The 22,409-nt window shown below is 36.6% G+C and overlaps 1 protein-coding gene across 1 annotated transcript in view; it reads right to left on the bottom strand.

Annotated features, from left to right (window-relative positions):
• The window catches only part of LOC137920437 (dystrophin, isoforms A/C/F/G/H-like), a 508,054-nt gene that overhangs the window by 95,607 nt on the left and 390,038 nt on the right, over window positions 1–22,409 (bottom strand). Inside the window, 2 exon segments of the mRNA XM_068763802.1 lie at window positions 11,347–11,513; window positions 16,828–16,951. Of these exon segments, the coding sequence (XP_068619903.1) occupies window positions 11,347–11,513; window positions 16,828–16,951 (291 nt within the window).

Here is a 22,409-nt window from a genome sequence, read left to right as displayed (position 1 = left end):
CAATACAACCTTGAAGCAACATTAAAGTTTCCATAAACAGAAAAGCCTTTGTAAATGGTAGAGAAGGCTGCCACAATTTTCCATGTCTCTCAGTCATGAAGCGATTAAATAGAAAATCATAGTAAGTAGATAAAATTAAGTTAAATTTATTTAATATTTTACACTATACATATCTAATATCCCAGTACTTACTGCCTCACGCTCATAACGCTGCTGTTGTAAACAGTTTTGTAATACAATACCAGCGTATTGTATTACATATACAGGTACAAAACTGTGCTTATGGCATTGAAATGTGAGTAAGTAAGTTGATTTGATAAGTAATTAATATATACTAATAGATATCTTCAAAGAGGTAAAATGAATCCAATATTATACAGAAATATTTTCTTCTACTTAAGTGTAATGAAATCAGGTTCTTGACTCGTATGTATTGCGTATGTTACATTGATGCAGAATAAAAGTGAAAAGCTTGATATTTCCAAATGCAGGATGAGTCTTCGAGTAGCGCACGTGAAGTTGTTGCCACAGACTTATAGACTTAATGGAAAAGAAGGAAGTAGAAGAAGAAGAAAGAAGATCTCAGAAAAAATCAGTTGTGATTGAATTTTGTATTCATTAAATACTTTATGTCATGTCTCTCATTGCCATCCAAAGGTTGTATGGCAGAGATCGCCTCGAGCGATAAAAGCGCCTCTTGTACTATATGGGTCGATTCTTTTTTCCCTCTATTTATTGTCAATGGTATACTAAATAAAAAAAATAGATTAAATAACTTTCAGTCATATTTAAGGTTGTTGATAGACGCTGTTTGCAGACCGCTAGCAAATTTATAATGGAGGGCTATATCAAAATGGTGATGATGAAGTTATGTTTTTTAAATAGTAATAAGAAGTGATTATTATTACAATATTAACAACATCTATAATCATGGTTTACAAAAAAAATCCGTAACTGTATATTTCAAAAATTTATAATATTATTGAGCAAATTCGTGGCATTAATAGAACTGAATAGGGCGTAAATCTATTTGTAATTCTACTTTTTGGTTGCTTTATATAAATAAATAAATAAACGGTTATTATGATTAGAAGAATGGTACAATATACACAAATGATTTACAAAATTACTTATAATAGTGTACAAAATTTATTTTATTATATTAATCGGTGAGAAACCAACTGTAGCACAGTTAATAAATATATAATATTAGCAGTGGTACTCTGGCGGTAGAGGATTGGGCCTAACGATAGTAAGTATTGAATTCTCGGAATATAACCTTATTTAATTCTCATATCGCGCATTAACTATATAGGATTGCCACTGATCACAAACAAGACTCCAGGATATAGACAATGTTGGCTGCGTATCATAATACTATACTGCGATCGCCAACCCGTCTGCCAAGCGTGGCGATTATGATTATATCTTTTGATATGTGTCTTTAAGGGAAGTCTATGCATTGAAGTGGGTATATATAAGCCGATACGGCGATATAATGCTAAAAACAAATAAATCTTTAGTTATTTAATGGAATCAGGCGTTACCTTGCGGAAGTCCATCCTAAGTAAGAAAAGGACCAATATTTAGCCACTTCCGCACATGCAGTGGTAGTCGTGCAACAAAGTGCACCGCCCGCCAGCCCGCTGATAAATGCGTATGCGGCAAACAATGCGAATCACACAACCGCCACCGTCAAATCACTCAACACGTGTTTCTCCCCTCCACGGGGCATCTTCAGGAGTTATGTTACACCGATTAGTGCTAAACTCAGAGAAGAAATTTTTAGTTGTAATTTTAAATAAATAAATGTTGCTTTAGTCATCGATATGAAATGGTATCTAAACAGTGTAAGGGTAACCAGAAATCGCTAGATGCCAGAAGCTTCCGGTATTATTAGAAATATATAAGAGAAAAGTATGTCCAGCTGTGATCAAAATAATCAGTGGGAGACCTCATAACTGCGGTGGTTGCGGAAGAAATAAGTAAATGGACCCTAAGTCAGTTTCGCGGACCAATTGCAATGCTAACGAGCAAGGGATGTGCCGTGGTTTTCTTAAAAATTTACAATTCATCGATATACGAAAATTTATTGATTGTCGACAAATATATTCATATTTAAATGGACATCACTAACATGGCTTGTTCATTTATTTATTCATTTTTTCCCAGTTTATTTTAACGAACACTTGGTAAAGATTGTACGCATAATAAAAAATATCTTAAAAACTTTTAACTAAATATATGTCTTGTTAAGTTATTGTAAATCGATGTAATACTGTCATCAAAATGTAAAGTGTATTGGTATAATATATAAAATGTAAATTATTTATTTATTCTTCCAAAATGAATTTCATGATCTACTAAGTAATTCTGTCAGATAAAAAGCACTTTTGCCAACGCTTTTTCCAGTCCGCGAAACAGACGGTATAGATTTTTTTTCGGTCTTCAAGACCTTCTTCGAATCGGTTAATATCTCCGCATTGGCCTTTTAAGTTTGCTGAATAGCAAGTTCATGTGAATACGTTGGTTGCAGAACCACATTAGTCGAGTTTTTGTCAAAAAAAAGTCGCGAAGAACCGAAAAAAATGAGTGTTTTTGGTACCAATTGAAACTTAATGCTTTTAAGACACAAATACGTTAAAACATTCTGGTCCGAGCCAAATGATATCCCAACACTATCATATTTAATGGAATCAGGCGTTACCTCACGGAAGTCCATCCTAAGTAAGAAAAGGACCAATATTTAGCCACTTCCGCACATGCAGTGGTCGTCGTGCAATAAAATGCACCGCCCGCCAACCCGCTGACACTACTAAAGATTTCTTCACTATGTTTGGCACTAATCGGTGTAACATAACTCCTGAAGATCCCCCGTGGAGGGGTGAAACACGTGTTGAGTGATTTGGCGGTGGCGGTTGTGTGATTCGCATTATTTACCGCATACGCATTTATCAGCGGGCTGGCGGGCGGTGCATTTTATTGCACGACGACCACTGCATGTGCGGAAGTGGCTAAATATTGGTCCTTTTCTTACCAACACTATCAGCCAAGTCTCTAGCAGTGAACTTCTATCGGATGACATGAATAAAGACTTTGATTATAATGTAATTATATTTTAATTTTAATGATTTATGATACGCGACACTGTTTGTTTTGTATTTTTTAATATAAATGACGATGATTTATTTATTTATTTAATATTCTTCGTTGTACACGATAAGATACATTTAATAAGTTTTACAAAAATATACAGAAGAGTACAATGGGCGGACTTATCACACAAGGCAATCTCTTACAGGCAACCATAGTAAGGAAAAGATAAAAGTACTTATAAAGGGTAGTTCACGTGTACAAAAAAAATACATATTCACAAACAAATGAACATAAATATACATACTTAAACATACATACATACGTATATAAAATATATATTTATAATAAGAAAGGTTTAATACATATTATAAATATAATACAATAATCGACTTCGATCAGTATTGGTTCGATCGCACTTGCCTCAGAAAGAAGCAAGAAGAAAAAGAAATGAACTAAACGAACTGAACTCTGATATTCGACTGTAAATCATTTTACAGAACCTCCAAATCTCTGAACGAACTCACCGAAGAGTCTGGTGGATAAGCCATTTCGATACAATTCAATTAGGCATCGACATCGCGCGGGCACATCACTGGCCACTTAACGTCGCAAGTGGCGCCGTAACGACTCCGATAACGAACCGTGGCGCATTGTTATCGACAAATGTAAACCGTCGCTGTCAGCGCTTTCCGCACTGTGTATGCTTCACTTTGCATTATTTAAGGCGGTGATTCGCTTAAAGCGTAACGCATTTGAAATCGAAAATAAAAGTTTGCGTTATTAAAAATAGGGTTGGGCGAGTTAAAATAACTCAAAATGATGAAATAAAAGTTATCTATATATAATACATAAAAATGAATGTTAGTCTGTATGTCCTTTATAATATCGTAAACTATGCATTCGATCATGTGAAGATATTAAGCTAAGTTTTCTAAGTTGGTATGACCAATTTTCGACAGATGGCGACACTGTCATTCCTATAAGTTACATATGTAGCCGTGACAGATCATGCCGAATTGAATTAAAAAAATGTAAATTGTGAAATTCGTGTCCGGCACACATAATTAAAACAAAAATCAAAAAGAATACTAAATAAAATAAATATTTATGTCATTGTTTCCAGCCAATTATAACTTATTACTCTTATATACTCTAGACAAGCATGTACCATTTTAGACCGTCATTACTTAACATCAGGCGAGACAGAGGCCAAATGCTTTTCTTATTAACGATAAAAAATTAAGAATTGATTTAATATCTTCAACAGAAGCCTGCAGAACGACTTTATTTAATCAATAATTTTATTTCCAAGACCCAAGACTATTCACATCAAAATGGTATCTTAAGTTAAATTTTCTTATTGACACCGACAGGTTCTTGGATGACGACCACGAACAGGTAGACATGGTGAGGGTAGAACCCAACTAGGTAGACAGACGACATAGTTAAAGTCACGTGAAGTAGCGATACGGGCAGAGTGAGACCAGTTACCTATTTAATGAAATCAGGCGTTACCTCGCGGAAGTCCATCCTAAGTGAGAAAAGGACCAATATTTAGCCACTTCCGCACATGCAGCGGTAGTCGTGCAATAAAGTGCACCGCCCGCCAGCCCGCTGATAAATGCGTATGCGACAAACAATGCGAATCACACAACCGCCACCACCAAATCACTCAACAAGTGTTTCACCCCTCCACGGGGCATCTTCAGGAGTTATGTTACACCGATTAGTGCCAAACACAGAGTCCGACCGTGGTAATCTTTGGAGAAGGTATATGCCTTGTAATGGGTATCTATCAACAAAATTTAAACCTGGTTAGGGATTATTATATATGGGAGATGCGGCGTGGGCAGGCCTGCCCACTAGCTGGACAAACGATATAGTATAGACGATAAGATAGGTCATCGTGGCACTTTTCTGGTAAGTTCTATGCCTTGCAGATTATGATATGGTAAGAGTTTATCACAACGAAATATTCATGCAAATTTAACCTATATATTTAAACCTTAGATTAAACTGAATTAAAGTAATCTAATTAAACTACTCGTGTTGATTGTTTGGCGGCGCCCCGGCCGGGTTCCGTAATTAAAATAGTTTTCTCCGACGGACGAACCGCCCTTGTCACTGAGGCGTTGTATGCGAAGATTCTAATACATTATTTACTTCATTTATTCAGAATATCTTTATTCGAGTAGGCATTTGCATGCGCTTTTGATTCCTCGATTATTTTAACATTATAAGTAGTGAGCTACCACCGTCTTGTACTCCGATTTGCAATTTTGTTTTCATTAAATTTAAAAAAAAAATACTTTACATTATTTCTAATTTAAGAAATCTATATGTCAATATGTACCATATACTAGTTGACAGCAAATGATCTATACTTTTACCGATTTAAAACTTTTAAAGACGTAACCAATCACCCTTTATACAATTATTATTTAAACAATTTACAATCTCTTTTATCATTAACTAAGCGTGTTAACTTTACGGGCTATGTATGGTGTGTGAGCTAAGTTAAACTTGGTTAAGTAAATCAAAAGGCCCGCTCGCAGCCGGCTCATCAAAGCCTGCGAAATCTAAAATGGCGCCGCTCGGTGACGTATTGACAGCGCGACAATTGCCTGCATACACGGCTAGGGTGACCAAGGATCAAAGAGTTTAGAATATTTTCCCGTTGTCAAGAATATTTCATAATTAAAAATATACTTTTAATTACACCATGTAAACTGCAGGTTTCTATTTGTTTAGTTCAACGTTTAACTGTGTGCGCTTCCCGATCTATGGTCTGTACACTGTACCTGTCCAACGCCAGTTCAACTTAATAGTTGGCTGATTTATGTCGTTATAATATACATACGTAGAAGAACGTTGACCCTTATATGTTACTTACATCCCCCTCTGAATTCTAATTGAAAATACTAAATTATTTTTTGTGACATAGTAATTAAATTGATCGAATTATGGAATTGAAATAGATCGATTTAGGAATGTTTTAACAAACAAGTTAACTATTTTCATTTGGACAGCGACCTTCCGCTTTTTGGTTTCCGAGAATAAATCTTCCATATATAAAACTAATTGCAAGAGCAAACTCCAGTTTAATGTTCCTACACTGAACTGCAGCTTGGTTTAAAAATGTCTGTGTGTCGATTCAACACTATGTTATATATAAGACAAACTCCAAGCCATCGGAGTCAGTTATCGATGTCTCTTATCTGTGTTTCGAGATCCTTGCGTTTCTTTTTAAACTCTTATCTCTAAAGAAGCCCCTTCCAGAAATAAGCAGATGTACGCTCGATTGAATAGACCCAAAAAATACGACAACTTCATATATTTCAAAGAAGTTTATTAAAATTTCAAAAAAAAAAACTTATTTCTTATTTCTTCACGAAATAACACAGAAAATTTTAATGTATCAAAATGTAAACCATATTGTAGACGCCGCTCTACGATTCGATCAAAAAAACAACTAACCAAGTTCTTCATAATACATCTGTACTGTCTAAAAGGAGGGTATTTTGCCGTAAGATCTAGCTAGTTAGACAGCGGAACAACCAAAAAACATTAAACGTTATTTCCTACATCTTCTACCATTTTTAATATGACAATGTAATGTTAAAAAGTAACACCATTTGCTTATCAACTCAGGCTATAAACTTCACTCAATGTTCAGTATCATTTAGGTATAATTCTATTTTTTAGCTATTCATATAAATTAATTAAGATATTCAGTAAACAAATGTGAATAATAAATCCGGAATATAAAAATTACTAATTTTATTTAATGTCCTAATTTTTTATACCTTTATCATGGTGTCAATAGTTTCATGAGAACTCCACAACCACAGTCACTAAGCATGGACAAAAGCTGCACACATTGACATGCATTCGTGTATCCCATACGATCGCTGATTCAAATTAGTCATGGAACAAATGCATGCGATTTTTGCCCTTGCACGTATAGATTTAAGACGGATAAGGGCGTGAGTGAATTGTGAAAAAGGTGAATTTTGTTCCGATATCGTAGCGCTATGTGGCATATGTTCAAGAGTGTGGAACATTACGCAGCAGCCATTGCTCTGGCGATACACTATAAGTAATGAATCATTCTGTACGATATGGAAAGAAGCATTGTACTATTTGCTATATAGAACATAAATAGCTTTGCAATGTACATACTAGTTGTATGTGTACTTCTTATACATGTTTAAAAGTAGTTGAAATCTTTAGGTACCTTGGCCAAAGGATCATTGCTCAGATGTATCAGCTTCAAAGAGGTGAATGTACAGTATATTCAAAAATAAATACATTTAAAAAACCTTTAAGTTAAACGGTTTTTTGATACCCATATTGTGGTGGTTGTGGAAAAATATGTACCTAGTCCGCCATATTGGAACGGCGTCCATCTTGAATTTTAAATTTTGACATAATCATCGTGTTTTACTAGTGCAGCCCTTTCATTTGATACCCATATTGAGGGGGTTAAGGAAAAATACGTAATCCGCCATTTTGTATCGGCGGCCATCTTAGATTTATAATGTTATTGATTTTATTATATTGTATTGTCATCTAAATTAAATGTGTGTACCAAATTTCAGATCAATCTGACAACGGGAAGGTGCTTAAATTTCAATTTCTAATTTTGACAAATAAATTTCGTACGGTCGAACTAAATAAAACCGTTTAATCAACAATTTCAGAGATAGTGAATAAGGAAAAACGACTACACAAATTATTATTTACAATATATCCCTGTAGACTTTGTATGTTTGTTCTCTTTTCGTATTCTAATAGTATTTCACAGTGATACAGGATGATTGCAAACAGATATTACTATCTAGTATCTGTTAGCTTTGTAAAGTTTAAATTTCTCCCACTACTAGTACTGTCCGTTGTCGTGCTTCTCTTACTCGCATACACTATTACTATTACACACGATTATACTCGTATATATCTTAATATATATAAATCTCGTGTCACAATGTTTATACTCAATGGACTTCTAAACCACTTAACCGATTATAATAAAATTCGCACACCATGTGCAGTTCGATCTAACTTGAGAGATAGGATAGTTTAAATCTCAAATTATAGTCGCAATTTTAATTTATTGCTAATTATTGTCTGTTATTATTTGACAGTCACAATTATCTGTTAACTCCAAATGATTCTAACAGATGTCGATACCTTTCGACTGGGTTGAGTAAGTAATCAATAGATGGCGCTGCTATGGTAAATCTACGAACGTGTCATATAAGCTACATTTTAACAGCATGATTACCACGTGTTGTTGACGCTATAAAATTAATTAAATTTATTTTGTAGTGAACGAAATACCGTATAATTCAATTATTTCCACTTTTTAAATTTTCACAGCAACGCGTGGCCGGGTCAGCTAGTATATATATATATATACGAGTGCTGTGTACGAAAGTGGTCTCTATCACCACTGAATACACGTAAACAAGAGTGTAAAGGGCAAAATAAAAACTACTATTGTAAATTATCATAAATAAGTTTTTATGTTAAGCGACTTTTTTAAAATTAGTGGTCTAGTTAAATTGTGTGAAAAACTAATCCATAACTAATGTAGCCTTTAAGTTAATTATGTTACTAACTTACTTATATACTATGGACTCACTAGAGTGAGATAAAATTCATTATTATTATTACTCGCGTACTTATGTAACTCCATAATGCAAGTAACAAACTATGTCACGTCGAACGAACTTATGAAGTTACAACCAGTTAGCAGTATATCTCCACAATGACACTAATTAATCGCATACTAGAAATGCTTCAAAGTACATTGCGTTGTAGATATTGAGGTCGACGGGGGGCGTGACTGGCGCGCGTCAATGGATATTAATATTAATCGACCATTCAACCGTTTCAATCGCTTCCTGCAATAAATGTGGAACTATCATAATAAAGTGTATGAAATCTTCATGTTAATGTTCCGTCAATTGTTCTGTTAAGTTTGATTTTAAATTCACATTTGTTCATACAGTTATACATTAAAATTATACTGACGTCTATTACATATAGCTTTGTTGATTATACATTTAATATTTACGTGCACGCTTATGTCGGAACTTCTGTACTAGGTAAGAGAGCTATTTATACAATCTATAGTGTGATAATTTGTAATTTTCTGGCCAAAAATCGCAGCAAAATTTTAAAAAATTATTTCCGAAAATCGAAACCTCGATATAGCCTGGTGATAACATTAAGATCTGTCAACGTTATTTCTAGAAGTAGCTTCAACAGCATTGTTAAAACTTGCTTAGGTAGTGCGAGGACTCTGGTAGGTAAAAATGCCAGTGCGTTACAAGGTCTTAAACCTGCTATGAGGTCCAGATAAGCACTGAACCCGACCCTTCTCCAACGCGACTGACAGCCGGGTAATCCATAGAACAGATGTAGCTCAGTGGTAGAGGACTGTGACTTGTGATCGCATGGATGATGAACAGCAGCGTGGTGATTATGGTATATATCCCCTTTGGGGGAGACCAATACCTTGCAGTAGGTGTCTTTGACATTTGATGTATATGAAGTTGTGCTGCTAGCCGATCCAGGCTTTGTGCAGCCTCATCGAAATAAAACAGGAGGTCCGCGGTCCAAAAAATTACGCCGGGTGATCGTACCTTAGGTACAACGAAGACGCACACACCTAGAGGGAATATACCCATGTAGGTGTACAGTGTATTGTAGCGTAAGTTGGGCGAAACGAGGACTACTCGGCGTACGGGAGTGAGAAGGACCTTTTCGAACCGCCCTCGCCTGAACACGGGTTAGGCGGGCGCGGCCGCCGAGTCAAGTGTATAAGAGTGATAACTGTTCTGGGCGGATGTGAGGCGTATTTCATGACGACGAAACAGGGAGCGGAATTTATCTAAATTCCGCTTTAAGGCGAGAAGTTCCGAGTACTCCACGACACAGGGAAAGCGTTCCGAAGGACCGGAGGCTTTGCGGAATTTCGCGGTAAGTATGCAGACCTCGCGAAGTCTGTATTGCGCGAGGGCTTTGAGTTGCTCGTGAGCACCTGAAGGAGCGGAGGAGAGCGTGGAGGGCTTGCTTCTTGGGTAGAATGGCTTAACCCAAGCTGATGTAGCTGGAGGCGGAGAGGAGGGGAGGAGGTTTAGAAGTGATCTTGAAAACTTTCCCCGCGAGAGCGGAAAAGTCTGAAGGCCTCTATCGGCTGATATAAAGATGTGATGAATAAATAGAATGAAAAGGAGCGTCTAATCTAACCTATCTATACATTTTGCGAGCCTTCGATCACTAAGCAATAAGTTGCATGCGCGGCCACGATCCGTCGATTACGAGGGCCCATTAATAATGGCTTATTGATATTGTTCGACTAAACATTGTAAGCCGTCAGGACATCCGGTTGAACGAGATTCAAATCGGGGCCGGGCGTGTCCGGGCGTGTCCGGTTTATCGTCCGGTCGTTACAATAGACCAAGGGCATTCCTGACGCAAAATCAAATGAAGTCATCACTCATTTAAATTATAATGAATTTGTTACATCTACTATCAACGCCCTCTGTCGGTAGTATTGCAAATTTTCAAAAATTATATATCCGTGTAATTTTTGTACCCGCTATAAAATTCAGACTCTGTCTGTACATATGTTACAATGGCGAATCAGACTGTAAAATGACTTTTACAATAAGTCCGCTGTGACATTTTACTGTAGTGTACACGAAAGTGCAAGTCAACACCAGCGATGCACACGAGATATACGAGAACAGACGACCTGATGTTTGTCTTCCTTCTTTGTCATATAATGCACATATCATAGGATGTGACTTTAGTTATCCGTAAACGTTAGCATCGCATGAGGTATGAGAACGGTAAGACGGGAGAAGAGCGGTTGACATGACGCACACGAGGTATTTGAGAACAGATAAATCTTCGGATAGGGTTAGAAAGATTCTTAAATTATGTTATGAATGAATGATTATTGTACTATATATATCTTGTGGGATTGTTCCTAGGGCTTGTAATAACAACATGAAGTCCAAAGAAAAAGCGCGTGATATTCATAAGGCTTCTCCAATATGTATATCTCTGCATCATTCGAACTGGGCACATATTATAGTGGAATAAATGCAGTGAACATGAGTAGAGCTTCAACTTTAGACATAGGAATATTGGATAAAAAGATATTTCGTAGTGTCTCCCTGCTATAATTTTTTGTATCATACAAATAAAGACAGTCGAAGTATTTTGGAAGCTTACCTGTACTGCGTCGTCGAGACACCGGCCCCAGGCGTCGCTGCGGTCCACCAGCGTGTTCCACTTGTCTGCCAGCTTGGCTACCTCGCGGCGGATGGAGCGTGCCAACTCCCTCGCCTGCTCCTCCGCCGACCGGTACCCACGCGAGTCGCCCTCGTTGTCCCGGCTCGCTGAAAACAACACGTCTATTAATAATACATCTTTATGGTCACCCTACACTAGACCACCGGACTAGGTGTCATAGGTTCACTGTCGCTCAATAGAAGACCAATCGTACGAAAGGAAATAACCAATGTCCAACATATTGACAAGTTGATCTGTATTATAGAAGTCACCAAATATATCTGTTTAGTATCTTAGTGTACTTAGTGTATAAATATGTATATATTTAAATATATGTATATATATATATATATATATATATATATATATATATATATGTATATATATATATATATATGTATATATATATACATAAATGTTTATCCGTATGTCCTTCGTAGAATCGTAAATTATGCATTTGATCATGCAAATTGTGAAATTCATATCCGGCTGTTATTAAAACCAAAACGAAAAAAAAAACAGCTAAGTAAACTTATTTTTTGTTACATTCATCGCGGACAAAGTCGCGGGACACAGCTAGTGCTCTATAAAACTGACTACAGTAGATCTTTGTCGTAAATTACTTTTAAATCCATGTGTCAAATCAAGACATAAAACACTTTGAAGTGACAGTGGGAAACCCACATATCGTTTGGAACAGATGGCTGCACAGTGTTTTAAGGTTTTGGAGTGGATACGAGGGGTAAAGGAAAGAGGTTCACCCACTTCGTGGATATACGTCCTTGTTGAAGTGGCGGGAAACTGTGTACAGTCCGATTTCAACTGATCCTATTGACAATCTGAGAAGAAAGCCCATGGACAATAGACTGGCTAAAATGAACATAATGACCTGACGGTATTACGATTGTAGCAGATAACATTTTTTTTAATCACCGTTATGGCATAACAAGTGTTAAAATTCAAAGACTGTTTCGTATCTGATCCTATTGAAAATCTGTGGAAAAAGCCCATTGACAATGGACTGGCTAAAATGAACATTATGAGAGACCCGATGGTATTACGATTGTAATTTTTTTTTAATCGCCGTTATGGCATACCAAGTGTTAAGATTCAAAGACTGTTTCGTACGGACGGAGTGTGGAACGTGATTCATATCATAGTAAGAAAAGGACCAATATTTAGTTATGCACCTGCAGTGGTAGTCGTGCAACAAAGTGCACCGCCCGCCAGCCCGCTGATAAATGCGCATGCAGAAAACAATGCGAATTACACAACTGCCACCGTTAAATCACTCAACACGTGTTTTACCCCTCCACGGGGTATCTTCAGACGTTATGTTACACCGTTTAATCTAATCGGTTTTTCTTACTTAGGATGGACTACCGCAAAATAACGCCTGATTCCATTAAATATCATATTATAGTATTGCACTCGGCGTTTAATTTGGCACGTGAAAGAGGAGTGTAACATTCGACTAGGTTCCGTTTTATAAAGCGTTATATAGAGTGATTGGTTATAGATAGAATTTGTCCGGTGGCAGAATTCGAATTTTAAATTAAGAATTTTACATAACTGTTAAGGGGAAGTTGTTCTTCGTGTAGGTTTTTGATCATTATATTGCAGTGCACAGAAGAACAATGTGGAAGGTATTTAATGATTAGTATGTAGTTGCGCATCGACAATTTTGTTCTCGGTCCTATGTTAGGCAGTTACGCGATGCAGTGAAGATTTGATTCTTCCGGGAGTGCAGGGATTTCGAGCAACAGGTTCAACAACGAACACCGCGGCCGACCTAATCGAAGGTATGTATAGTATAATCAATCCAAAAAAACTCTGGTTAACGTAATTATATATATAACGTAATTAAAACTTTTCAAAATTCGGATTACCACATATTAAAATTAATTTTTGTTTACTACCCGTTCTTGTAGATTTTGTACGGCCAGAGGTTTTTTTCGTTATGTTTTCTTACATACAGCCTCTCTTTTTGTGGACCTCTTGTTCCTCCGTGTCGTGTGCGTACCAACTCGGGTAAACCATTTTTTCTCTTATTCTTTATTTCACTTTCTCTTTTCATCCTTTATAGTCTTATATATTACAATTTCTGTCTATACTTCACTATCTCCATCTTTCTAGTAAAATAGTAAAATGTAAATAAAATCTAAAAATTAAATCAAAAATCTGATAATATAGCAAACTGTGGTTTAGGAGCGAAGATGAGAGAAGAAAGGTGAAATGCAGGAAACGATGTGATTGCCAGAGGTCATTGACCTGTCGCATAGCTTTAAAAAAATGTCACTTATTTCCGATGTGATCTCTCTGATTTATACAAAGTAGTTGAAAACTGATGAAAAAGCTTCAAAAATTTCCTCACAAATGCGCTATAGATTCAGTCCTTCAAAGCTTTTATTATCGCAATTAATTTACAAAACTGAACGCTCTTGTTAAGTCACTGTTTTATGCGCAATAACCGGGCAATGAATCCTTTCCATACAGAGACGGCGTATAGGTTTTTAAAGAGAAGAACGATGGTGTCCTCGCAGTTCCTTTGAGCTTCGCCGATGAAAGGACTTTTTCCTAATAAAACTCTAAACACAAGTTCGTAGTTAAATCAAAGGCAGCGTCTTGCTTCGCATCCTTTTGTTCTGGTGCCGCGGAGCGCGCCGGGCGGCCATATTGTGAGCGGTTCGCGAAAAAGGCGGGAATTTAATAATTATCGCGTAACTTCCGCTCGAAGACGCCCGCGTGGCTTCCGGCGCGCTTTGTGACGCATCTCTGGGCGGAATATTAAAAATTATTTTGCTTTGCCTCGAAAAACAGATCTCATTTTTTCGCATAAGTTATACGGAATTCAAATATTACAAATATAACATACATATAATTTTATTCCGTACTGTAATCAATTTTTATGGTCACAATTGCCTTTATGATACACGGAGAGGATGCAGAATTATGCATTAAGATGCGTTGTCATCATTGATTTTGGATTAGATCATCTCAATAAACTTATTTGTGTATAACACACCTTTAAAAATTATTTTCTTTGTCATTATACAAATCTTACCTCGCTGATCTTTCTCGATGTTGGCACGGAAAATAATTAATACTGGACTCTGTGTTTGGCACTAATCGGTGTAACATAACTCCTGAAGATGCCCCGTGGAGAGGTGAAACACGTGTTGAGTGATTTAACGGTGGCAGTTGTGTAATTCGCATTGTTTGCCGCATACGCATTTATCAGCGGGCTGGCGGGCGGTGCACTTTGTTGCACGACTACCAATGCATGTGCGGAAGTGGCTAAATATTGGTCCATTTCTTACTTAGGATGGACTTCCGTAAGGTAACGCCTGATTCCATTAATACTGGATAACTTTACACGTAAGTTTACCACCAATGTGTTATTTATGACGTACGTAGAGACACATGGCCCCTCACTAACGGACAGGGCAAGAGAGGGAGAAACGCCGGACATGACATTTCTCTACCGGTTCGAATCAGAATGAAGACATCCGTAGATAAATTGACAAAGCCCTTAGATTAGTAAGTTTATTTAACAATGGGTACGCCGCATGCCTCGTTCAACCGATGAACGTTGAGGTTGAAAGGTCCTCGAGTAGTGACCAGAAGCCGGTAGATGTGGCTTGGATACGCCCTCCTCTAGTTGGGTTAATGACATAGTCAAAATCGCGAGAAATCAAGCGAGCACTGCTTAACCCTTAAATGCATGGTTTCTTATTGCAGCCAGGAAAAAATGTTTCCTGGTAGGTATTCAATAATTACAAATATCTATTAAAAAAAATAGATTTACCGCCGAAACTTGCTTAATTTCTTTTTTGACACTCAATATATTTATTATCTATGGTCGTCGAAGTGCGTTCGGAAACACATAGCACACGAATTAAAAAAAAAAGAAACGTGGTATGTATACATTTGGCAACAAGATGCATTTAAGGGTTAAATCTAACGTCTTCAACCTGCGTGGTGTCGTTTACTGTCAAACATAGATTTGGTCGGACCATATATACGGACCATAAGTATGTCTTTTGTTTGTATATATTTTACGAATATAAATTAAATTCTAGAATCTCCACAAATAACTATATTCATTGAAACGAAAATTATAATTTATGATCACAGAAGCTCTTTGTATAGTATCCTAGTTCATTTGATGCATCCAATCTAACCAGACCCTTGAAAATGTCCGTTTCCCGTGCGCCCCGGTAATTATTTAGCTCGTTACTCGTCGTACTGGAGAGGTTTTTTTTTATTTCCCTCCGCACCGCAACCAGAAATCATTACGTTTATATCTCCACGTTACTGTACGCGAGTGCAATCGATGATGCACCTGAGCATGAACTAATGTGAAATTATTATTAGACGGCAGATGGGAAAATCCATGTATTTTAACTAGGAATTTTTAAATTATGTTGTATACCAGCAGCCGGTAAAGCCGGAAAAATCGAGATAAATAAATCTATATCCAGTAGTGGACGTAATACACCAGCTATATATCCAGTAGTGGACGTCGTGGGAATGGACCCCATTTTTGTGACCCTCTCCTGTTCTTCTACCATGTATAAGCATGGACATTATTCAAAATACTTTTTTACCTATTTTTTCTTACTTCCACGCTCCTCTTTTGTACTTCTTAGGATCTTTCACTCATTCCTCTGTTGTTTTTCTCATTCTCTACCATTCTTTTTTTATACTATGTTACCCTTCATATATCGCTTCTTTTCCTTCGCTTTCCCTCTAAAATACTGTAATAATTTTACATTTTAATTTTGATCTTTACGATTGTTATATTTATTTGTTTTATATTGTATCCATTATTCTAGTATCCTTTACTAGTCTATATCTTGATTAAAAGTTTTTGCATTCTACCCGCAAATTCATTAGAAACCGGAGCGATTAAGAGATCAGGGTTCAAATCCGATGTAGACAAAAACCGAGTGACGTATACTTTGGTACAGGTTGGCAATTAGAAGCGAAGTGGACGCAATAATTGGGTATTCCGGGCCCTGATGCATCTGCCAGATGATCTATGGAGCGCGGTAATTGAATCGGGCGTGCCAATAGATTGCCAGGCGTTAACGAGTTCCATGTTCCTGTGACCCAATGCGCTAGATATGCGGAGAATGAAGCCGGGGGTGTACAATACAATGTTACTCTTGTAACATCTAGTTGTTGCTCTTTTTGGAAGGATATACAAATAATCCGACACTTGATTTTCAATCATTCAAATGGAAAAAATAAATTAACGTCACATATTTCAGAGTAATTAGTTTATACAGGATGATTGCCGACAAATAAGCTATACGTAGACGCAGCTTTTACACCTATAAACAATCACACTGTATACATCGAGAGATGTCGGAGTACCTGCGGATCTTTCTAGAAGTCTTTTATATGTAAACTTACGTTCAGAGTCGCTGGTGTCTGAGAGAGGCGGCTCATTGGCAATGTACTGCCGACCACTCAGCAGGTTGCTCTCGACCACGGGCCGCTTGTCCTCGAGCTGCCTCCGGAACGCGCGATGATCATCCTGGTAATAAAAATGAACACGTGTCAATTCCACCAAATATATTTACTAAAGTAGTGTTTATTTGCCAAGTTATAACTTCGGATGTAAAAGGGAAAAGGGTTAGAGAACGGTCACCTGATACTACGGTATAGTTAAAGCGTATAACATCACCAAACATAAATCTTTCAGAAAACAGAAAAGGCTAGACACAAAAGATGGTTGCTGTCGCATTGGTCTACCTAGTGGTGGGGGGGGGGTCTACCTACGACGTCCTGATGGCTCGTGGTCGCCACACGAGAAGTTTCCGACTCCATAGCCCGTCGCGTGCACTACTAATAATAATAACTAAGTAAGTGCTACATTAAGTCATTCAGCGGTGTATCAAAAAGGGGAATTCCACAGATTCTACATCGGTAGAAATACGGACGATGCTCGAATGAATATACGCACTTCTACTTTGGCCTACGTATTGTTAGTATCTTCAAGAAATACCGACCCTAGGGAGAATCCCATAACTATAAAACAAAATTGGGCAAAAACAACTGGGAATCGGATCCCAAAGAGGAATAAAACCAAATAAACCCGCAAATATAGAGTTAGTGGCAATTTTTAAAGATATAAGAGCCAGCATATGCAAGAAAATAGGCAATAATGATGAGATATCGAGAACGGGAACATTATTTCACTTCTTGGCTCGTCCGAGGCCATAAATCGTCGAGATGAGGTCGGAAGCTGCGAGTAACAGCGCGCGGAGTGCGACAGATCGATTGTTCACTTTATATCTCAATCCCAGACTTTTATGTTAATGCCGGTGTCGTAAGGGAAACTTTGTTTTATGCCGTATTTTTAATGTAACGACTACATTGGCTGGCAGATGGTTTAATTTCAGTAATTATCGTTTATATCAGTGCTTCCCAAACTTTTTTGTACCTATTTATAAAAACTTTTTATTTCGTTTACTCCTATTATTGTGATCATATGTTTACAATGAATAGTTTACATGTGAAGAATGACTAAAGGGATTTGAACCCAACATTAGAATCAGCTATTATTCTTATATAATGTCATACACCAAAACAAAACTACGAGGTTCCTAAACGCGCCTAAAGATTAGAAGAGCTCACAACAAACTCAAATGGGTTTTTTGTGATCACTTTTAAATATTCGTAATACACTAGTAGAGCAATTCATTATGATTTAATATTACATAAAAATCCTTAGATTAAATAAGGATTTTTACACTATTTCATTAAATGAGCTTCATAAATTTAATGTGATCATAAACGAAGATTTTTCTCATAATTGATTATTCGGCAGCGGTATCTTATCGCACGTCTGCGGTAGCAATATACCCTTCACTTTTAATCTCTTGACCGGACGCGTTTTCCAGAAATTTGCACTTGTAATTGTACTTGCCCGGCACACCTGAGTGCATCCACAGCTGCAAGTAATTCAAGTATATTCGGCTAACGTCGACGCTTGACTATGTGTAGGGTTTTGTACACCGTACCCAAGTTGTTAAAACTATGATATGAATATTTAATGGAATCAGGCGTTACCTCGCGGAAGTCCATCCTAAGTAAGAAAAGGACCAATATTTACGAGTAGATATCTAAATACCTTCCTAAGGAGGCGTACTAAAGACACTTTTGTGGGCAATTGTGTAAGGTAGTATAACTTCATATCATAGGTAAGAAAAGGACCAATATTTAGCCACTTCCGTGTCTCAGACTCTCTCTTGACTCTGTGTTTGGCACTAATCGGTGTAACATAACTCCTGAAGATGCCCCGTGGAGGGGTGATACACGTGTTGAGTAGTTTGGCGGTGGCGGTTGTGTGATTCGCATTGTTTGCCGCATACGCATTTATCAGCGGGCTGGCGGGCGGTGCATTTCGTTGCACGACTACCACTGCATGTGCGGAAGTGGCTAAATATTGGTCCTATTCTTACCCATGATATGAAGTTATACTACCTTACACAATTGCCCACAAAAGTGTCTTTAGTATGCCTCCTTAGGGAGATATTTAGATACCTACTCGTAAAACATGTTTCGATTTTCATAAGCTATATCTGTTTTCAATCTTTTAAATATTTCTTTTGCTGTCTCTAGAGTACAAGTGTCTATATCTAGGGCTAATAATGCTTTTATCATTTACTGGCTGTCGTAACAGATCGCACTGCCAGGAGTAAAGAGCGTGTCGCATTAAAATGTAAAAAAAAATGTTTTTTTTTTTATTAATTATAAAATCAATAAATTAATTTTATGCTTGATTAATATTGGCTGAAGCAAATTAATGTCAACATAAATTGCCAGTACATGAACTGACAGTTCAATCAGACAATGACAGTTCATCTGTCAAACGCGCGAAGTTCACAGTGAACTGTCAAATGCGTAAAAATTAAAGTTGTCACTTGTTCTGAGCTTTTTTAATTTTTCGACAATGCTTCTCAGAGTGTTAGGAGAGTTGAAGATGTAAACTCCAACAGCATCAGGATTTCTGCATTAAATGTCTGAGGTCGCAATGATGAGAAAAAACTATGTATTTTGACATGAGGTCTTGCGATGCTATACTGTTATCACAGGGCTAATTGAGATAGATTAGAAAGAGAGTGAGCATAACTGAAAACTAAGTAAATGAATGCTATCAGTCCGCCAAAGACCAGGCTTCATGGTGATCTGGGCATGTCCTTGACTACTCTGACCCAAGTACGCGATGGGGAAGAAGAAACAGTATATATCAATACATCTAGTACAGGTTTTTGCATTGTATTTCGTAAAATTATTTGAATATATTTAATTTCGATTTTCATTATTAATGACCAAAACTTTTAGATTTATTTTTACGTAATATATTCTGTGTCTTTTGATAGCTTGTAATTATTTCTCATAAAAACATTTATGAATCATTCCACAAAGGAACCACGGGTTCACTAGGAGTGCGTTAACTACAGTTTGAGAACCACTAGTTTAGATGAAGATTTATTTGAGTAACTTCCCATTGAAGTAAGTAATTTGTTCCGTACTGTCGACTATTACCCTCTCAGACCAATCTACTCGCATTCATCAGGCATTAACTGGTTTAATGGACTTTACTCTCTTATATATGTGATCTATTAACCAATAACTGTTGTAGTTAACTACCAAAGTTATCTTTAATGCTAAACCAAAATCCCTAAGACATTCTTCATAAAATATGTTTACAGCCAACCAGAAAGTTAAACCTGAGAGAAACATCGTAGAACTTACAATTAAACTCTTAAAAGCGAGTGAAAGGGACAGATGATTGTACTGACCGTCAGCTATCTCTTTTAATCACATAATTCACCATTATCTTATTCACGGTTTAAATATATATTTAATAGACTGTATAATAAATTAATAATACATATTTCAAGGCATCATTATTTATTTATTAATTGTAAAATAAATAAATATAGATAATTTTGATCGGTATAAACTGATCGATGTCTAACGCACAAAGTTCAGAGCGAACTGTCAAACGCGCGAAGTTCAGATCGTGCTGTTGTTTAGGCGCCATGTTTATATTTTCTTCTTAATTTTATTTTTTTTTTCCATATCAACATAATTTTAGGAAACTTATTAAAAAAGTAATTTTTGTTTGAGAGAAATAATGATTGATTTTAAGTAAGATTGTAAAGAGAAGTTTTTTTTCTTATAAAGGTGATAAAACAGCACCAGTATTCTTCCATAGACTTTGGAATTTTGACACCAATGTAAACTCATCTTTACATCGATTGGAAAATTGCACTTTTACAGAATACCGTAAGGTGTAACATTGCAATGATATATTTAATTAACATGTTGCAAAGGAAAATTGTATAAAATTAAACAAATATTGTAATGATGCTACAAATGATATGAGAATCATTTGGACGCCATTTTGTGGTGTTAACATAATTGTCAGCCGACACAAAATGGCGTTTGATTTGGCGCTATGATGCGGCTGGATTAGGCGCGACACGCGGGGAAATTATTTATAAGGTTGTAAAGGCCGTTTAGAGCTGGCATAATAAACACGAACGGACACGGCTCCCGTATTAATTTATTGTCCATTACGGTAAGTTGATTTCGTGGTAGAAGTTTATTAGGGTCTCATTTGAACCTATTCTACATGATTTATATATCCTTTTTGCGTTTGTTTTTTTTTTAGGGAATTCTTGTAAAAGATTTTTCAATTCTTATATATTATTTATTTCAAAATGATTTAAATTTTCTTAAATATCTAATGGAATCAGGCATTACCTTGCGGAAGTCCATCCTAAGTAATAAAAGGACCAATATTTAGCCACTTCCGCACATGCAGTGGTAGTCGTGCAAAAACTCTGTGTTTGGCACTAATCGGTGTAACATAACTCCTGAAGATGCCCCGTGGAGGGGTGAAACACGTGTTGAGTAGTTTGGCGATGGCGGTTGTGTGATTCGCATTGTTTGCCGCATACGCATTTATCAGCGGGCTGGCGGGCGGTGCACTTTGTTGCACGACTACCACTGCATGTGCGGAAGTGGCTCAATATTGGTCCTTTTCTTACTTCAATTTTCTTATATACGAGATTTTTAACATGTATGTTTATTACAGTCAGATGCAGCATGTATAATGGTCATCGTTTCAAATCCAAAAATAGTTAAAAATGTAAAAAATTCATTCACCGCTGATGATAATCCCAAAAAAATATTAGGGCACCAGAGGTAATGGCGCTTCTGTCTAAATATTTTACACAAAAATTGGTTGATTTTTACCGCACCGGCATTGAAAATTTGTATACTAGATGGCAAAAGGTTGTTGATAACGAAGGTGAATATATTGTTGATTAGAAATAAAAACTTTTTAAAAATGTATTTTAACGACATTACTTTCCGGTCCGTCTTATACTTTATCTCAATATTCACATATGTGACAATCAAAAACTAAACTCCTGCGGCGACTATCTCGATGACTTAACATTCAACGTTCCCCAACGCAAAACTAAACGTCCGTGACGTCACCGCTATTAGATACGCGACCCGCATTGGATATCGAGCTGTTGGTTTGTATCGTCGATCTATGTAACATTATACAAGTCAACATGTTTCATGATATCCCAAAAATTGAAACACAAACTCATCTTGCAAACCTAAAACTAAACTTCATAGAGTCACCATACGTTTTTATGAACTATTATATACTTTTACAATAGAATCACTGATAATACTCGCAATGCTTTAATTAAAAAATCTTACTATGTCAATGAACGTTTGTGGAAAGGTGTGTTTTTCCTTATTAAATAATTTCATAGAAGTTAGCGCGCATTTAGAACTCTACTTCAATGTTTCATTAAACGTAACTTTACTTTGTATAAACAAATGAATATTTTTTTATACATAAATTAAGCCGAGTTGGTACAGCAAATATAATTTGTACCTGCAACAGCTGACAACGCAATAATACTTAATGTAACAATTGCTATATACAATCCTGC

The sequence above is a fragment of the Battus philenor genome, unplaced genomic scaffold, assembly GCF_028537555.1.
Source record: "Battus philenor isolate CCGP_79_NKW_IND1 unplaced genomic scaffold, ilBatPhil1.0.hap1 SCAF_18, whole genome shotgun sequence".
Classification (NCBI taxonomy): domain Eukaryota; kingdom Metazoa; phylum Arthropoda; class Insecta; order Lepidoptera; family Papilionidae; genus Battus; species Battus philenor.
The sequence above is the reverse complement of the archived record's forward strand: the minus strand, read 5'-3'. Positions and strand labels throughout refer to the sequence as shown.